Source organism: Carassius auratus, chromosome 29 (genome assembly GCF_003368295.1).
Source record: "Carassius auratus strain Wakin chromosome 29, ASM336829v1, whole genome shotgun sequence".
NCBI lineage: Eukaryota > Metazoa > Chordata > Actinopteri > Cypriniformes > Cyprinidae > Carassius > Carassius auratus.
In genome coordinates, this window is record NC_039271.1 from 13,408,988 (window position 1) to 13,414,438 (window position 5,451).

Genomic DNA, 5,451 nt, shown 5'->3' on the forward strand with positions numbered 1-5,451 from the left:
CAATTTATTTAAATATCACAATTTGAGTTGAATTACTAAAATAAATGTACTTTTCCACGACATTATAATTTATTGAGATGCACCTGTCCGTGTGCTATCTGGTCTCTCACTCTCTCTTTCTCTCTTTAGTGTTAGATGTTATATGTAAATATATCTACCATACATGTGAGTAATAGCAAACCATTGCTTGTAACCGTAGATTTAAAGAAACCACTAAATGGTCTTGACACACATAGGCCTACTCATTTTTATATTACCTTTATTTTCCACATTTTAGAATAATAGTTAATACATAAAATGTATCTTATCTAAAAAAAAAAAAAACGAAACTAATTAAATTAAAGTGTGCCGCGTCCTGGGATTATTTTTAAACCTTGTCTGAAGAGTTAAAATATATCCTTCACACTTGAGTGGTTTTCCTGCATTGTCTGCTACAGTGTATCCGTTAAAAGGATTCACAATTCTAAATTGCTTTATTGATATTCTGTATCATTTCAATTATGAACCTAAAATAAGGTTATTTATTTATTTTCAGGTTATTTATTTTATGAGCTTGAACTTTTGTTATGAAAAAAATTTGAGACTTTTGTTTTGAAAAGTACAAACAGGAAGTGCCGTTAAGCATTGGCTTCACAGCGTTATGGACCATAGTGGTAAGGAGGGAAATTTATAGTTTTCATTCGCAGGTTTATTTTCCCCAAAACATGTCGCTTGTGACCACAACATATCTTCGCTGGGGTTTTACACATGCTTGCTTATAGATAATCGAGCTACCTCGTGAATGAGCCCAGTTTAAGACCTTTTCCTTCAACACCATCGGTTATGGCCTCTATGTCAATGTGGCGTTAATCTTCCTGAGTGCATTTGATCCCGTTTATTCAGTCTCTAAAGGAAATATCAGCTGTAACGCAAACAAAAACATTATGTTAAAGCCTGCATTCCTCGTTGTTGTTAAATATAATCTAAGTTGATTCAGTGTGCGCTGTATTTTGCCTGTTACCATGTTGTTTTACTGCTTCGTTCGTTCACAGTAGAATCAGTATCAAGTTCACATCAATATCAAGTTTTATTTGAGTATATGTAAGTATAATGCCCACGAATCAATACAGACTGCACGAAGTTATAATTTTTTATATATAACGTTAGTTGTACTGTAAGTCTGTTAATGGGTTAAAATCAAAACGTTTGTGTACCTAATACCTAATGAAGGCAAAAATAAACTATTCATTTGTCCCTCTTTCCTTTCAGACGATATGCAGGGTACGGACGGGCCGTTAGGTGGTCCTGATGTCAGAAGGAGGATCCCAATCAAACTTCTTCCCAAACAGACCAGGAATAAACCTGCCCCACGACCCCAAAGACCAGCGGGACGGTTACCGTCCAAAGCCCATGCTGGAGAAGAAGGTATTGTGGATATATTTTTCATTTCAAATAGTTTGTATATTGCACTTTTCACAAGCATATTATTAGATATTATGATGGACTACAAATGGGGCTTTCTTCTGACCTGTTTAAGGGTTTAACATCAAGCAGGAGGACCGATTCGATTGTGGCGTGAAAGCTGGAGACGCGTTTGCGAGCCAGCGTCGGTTCCCACAGCAGCTGTTCTGGGATTACAAGGTAAAGGCTACATTTTTAAGAGTAATTTAGTCACCACTCAGATGCTTGTTTAAGAGTTGTGAACATTCTTTGTATCTCTCTCTCTTTTTTGGCTAGCTGACTTTGATTGGTGAAAAGGATGAAACACCTGTTCATTTCTGTGACAAATGTGGACTGCCAATTAAGACATACGGCCGTATGGTGAGAATAGTTGACGTGTATAATCAACACATACAATCTGCAAGTGACAGCTTTTTGGTGACATGTATTAATCCTGCCATGACTCATTTCTTTGCAGATCCCATGTAAACATGTTTTCTGCTATGAGTGTGCATTACATCATGAAAGGAAGGGTGACAAGATGTGTCCAGGGTAAGAAGCACTACTCACTACTGTACAATCTCTTTATACTATAATAGAGAATAATTCATATCTTGATGCAGACATATGGCTGGTTGATTCACACTACCATTTAAATTTCAGGGTTGAGATATTATTGCTTTTATTCCACAAGAATGCAATTAAGTTGATCCAAACTGACACTAAAAGGATTTATGACATTACAATAGTTAAAAGATTACATAAGTGCTGTACTTTTGAACTTTTTATTCATTATAGAATCCTGCAGCACAACTTTTTTGAAAACTGGTAAGAAATGATCCCTGGGTAAATCAGCATTTTAAAATATATATATAAAAAATGTATTATTGTAAGTTTTAATAAGATTGCACAATATGTCTGTTTTTATTGTATTTTTGATCAAATAAATGCAGCCTTGGTGAAGCAAATTATATATTCGTTTTTTTAAGGATTTTTTTTTTTTTAATACAGATAGATGGATAGAATGATTACTCTATATTGAAGGATTGTCTAAGGCTTTAACCCAAGGAAATTCAAAATGTTATATGCAAGCAGTAAATTGCAAAACACAGTAAACGTCTTGTTAAAATAATAATGGAATGATTTCCATATTTAAAGAAAATCATATTTAAGCAAAGTAATACACTATTATATTACCTACATATTTTGTGTTAAAACTTTGGTGAACATTTTTGAGTCATGCTGCAGTAAAAATGCTGAATCAGTGTTAGGAATTGATTCTGTGAGTTTGAGCTTATCATTTTTTTGCACCATTTTAGAAAAACTATTCACAAGACAAAATGGGGTTGTGAAACAAGTTGTCAACTCGTAACGGCCAAATTAGTGTTGCTCAAACTTAAAATGCCTTTTTAATTGAAATATTGAATATATTGTACAGCCCTAGTTTGTGCTTGTCTGTGTTTAATTGATGTTTCTTTTGCATATGTCCTCTCTGTTCCCAGTCTAAACATGTACAGCTGTACAGACCCGGTCCAGCGGATTGAACAGTGCCAGCGTGGCTCTCTCTACATGTGTAGTATCGTTCAGGGTTGCAAGCGCACCTATTTGTCCCAGAGAGACTTGCAGGCTCACATCAACCACCGGCACATGCGGTCCGGCAAAAGCTCCAGCAGCCGCTCTGATTCTCTCCACCTTCCTCCCGCCTCTGAGGTGTCCGACCGCTTCCGTGTACCCCCGCCTCACCTGCCAAAGCCCCATGTGCTCATCCCTCCTCCTCTGGCTCATCAAGGACACGACCCCTACAGTCAGCCTCCCTCTGCCTCCCATGATGATCTCCGACCTCCGCAAGGCCCACCGCCTGGAGATATGGGACCATCCCGCTCTCTCCCTCAGGAGACCTTCCGCATCTCGACCGTCACCACGCGGAAGCACAGCAACCTCATCACGGTTCCCATCCAGGACGATTCCACGAGCTCCGGACCATCCCGCGACCCCCTCCCCCAGCCCGGCAATGCTCCGCCCCCTCACCATCACCCAGGAGACTATTCAAGTCAGCCCGTTGTGACCCATCCACATCACATGATGGCACCTCCTCAGCAGCACTACGGCCCCCCGCCGCCCCCTCCCCCAATCAGTCACCCAATGCCGCACCCAGGACAGGGCTCAAACACACCTCACATGGTTTTCAACCAGGCCCCTCCGCCACTCTCATCTGTTCCCCCTCCCATCACCCCGCCTCCCGGACACCTCATTGGTCAGATGCCCCCTTTTATGAACCATCCTCCTCCAGGGCCACCCCCTCAGCATGGAGGTCCCCCTGTCAGTGCCCCGCCTCCCCACCATTACAACCCCCAGTTTCCCGAGGACAAGAGTACACTCAGCCCACCATTCAACCAGCCTGGGGGCTTGAGTCCAGGGATGTGGCCGGCACCCAGGGGTCCCCCTCCTCGAATGCAGGGTCCCCCTCCACAGGGGCCACATCACCCCGATCAGGGCCGCTACAGACCATATTACCAGTAATAACATGGTTTTGTTGTTGCTTAATAAAAGTGATTTAGTATGTAAACCTGGCAGGGATTCCAATGGATGTTTTATAGTCTGAAACAATTACCTGTATAATAAAGATCATACTGAATGGTGTTTTAAATCTTCTTGTCGTCAGATATTCAAACATTTTTTTAAATAATTCAGCCCATCCATGCTGGATTTTTGGGGCTTTTGTTGAATGTGTTGTTTCTTGAATGTAATCAAAATTAAATGCACAAATTAAATGTGTTTTTGTGTTCGTTATCTACTATCTAATGTAGTGTCTTAAAGTTTACTTTTTTATTAATTTCTGACAAAAAAAAAATTACTTTGGGTTTCAGTCTTTATTTAAGGGGTTCTAATGTTTGAAGACTTTGGAAATGTTATTTACACAAACACATAACATCATGTATATCATATACTTTTTAAATATATAATTGGTAATTAGGTCAAAAATGGATTCTTTTTCCGGTCTTAAGTGCAAGTTTTGTAAAACCTTCATGTGTCTCCATAATACTCCACATATTTGCCAGCTAAAATACCATATGTGTATATATATATATATATATATATATATATATGTGTGTGTGTGTGTGTTTGTGTGTGTGTGTGTGTAAAATGCAGGTAATATTTAGTTATTTTATTCAATTAAATTTGTTTTACAGATGCATTCATTATAAAAATCATCAGTATTTACATGTTTGTAATGTTTTGTTGTTTCAAAAAATCATAGTACAGTAACTAACATAACATTAATACATACATGTAAAATTGACAAGTTGGTCTCTCGACAGAGAGAACATTTCTAATCCAACGTAAATGTACAGATGTAGTAAGTAAAATAAGATTATAAAAAAAATAACATTTTGTTGGAAATGACGTGAACTCCACAGGAAACGAGCAATCGTTCAAAATAAATTAAAACATTGAAACTAGTCATTTAGTATCGCGTCACGCTCGTCAAGATTTTGGTTGGTCGGCTAAATAGCGACTTCAGAAATCCATCCGCAGTCCTGAAAAGCGTATTGTGCGCTTTAAAAACTGAATGACACGTTACAGTTTACGCATTTTTACATTATTTTCCTTATCTCCACACATCCTGAAGGAAAAATTTAGAGTATGAAGACCTGGAAATCACCTGTACCGGTACGCTCTGACTTAGCTCTCTGAGTAACTGAGTAACTAGCTCTCACGTTCGGCATTAGATGACAATTGAAGTAACCGGTGAAGTAGGACTTCATTTGTAAGGTAGGAACTGTTTTCATTCATTAGTGATGTCTCATTCAAATCTCAGTAACCAGAAGTTGTCACAATGGGTCACATGTGTGATGTGTAATGCTTTTTCCTCGCCCCTTGTAACAGTTCGTGCCACTGTCACTAAACTACAAACATTCACATTCATTTACTGCCACTAAATCACCGGGTAACATGGTAACAATGAATATTTGTCATCGTAAACTAAAATATATGGAAGTAAAAGCGTGCATTCTTCTCAAAACAGCCACT

The 5,451-nt window shown here is 38.7% G+C and overlaps 1 protein-coding gene across 1 annotated transcript; it reads left to right on the top strand.

The window, feature by feature from the left end:
* The first annotated feature begins 566 nt into the window (after positions 1–566).
* LOC113048123 (E3 ubiquitin-protein ligase Hakai-like) lies at positions 567–4,209 on the top strand. The gene is made up of 6 exons (XM_026209674.1): positions 567–653; positions 1,249–1,404; positions 1,517–1,620; positions 1,717–1,800; positions 1,898–1,971; positions 2,922–4,209. The coding sequence occupies exons 1-6, from the start codon at positions 641–643 to the stop codon at positions 3,937–3,939; spliced, it is 1,449 nt and encodes a 482-aa protein (XP_026065459.1). The 5' UTR covers positions 567–640; the 3' UTR covers positions 3,940–4,209.
* Positions 4,210–5,451: the final 1,242 nt, after the last annotated feature.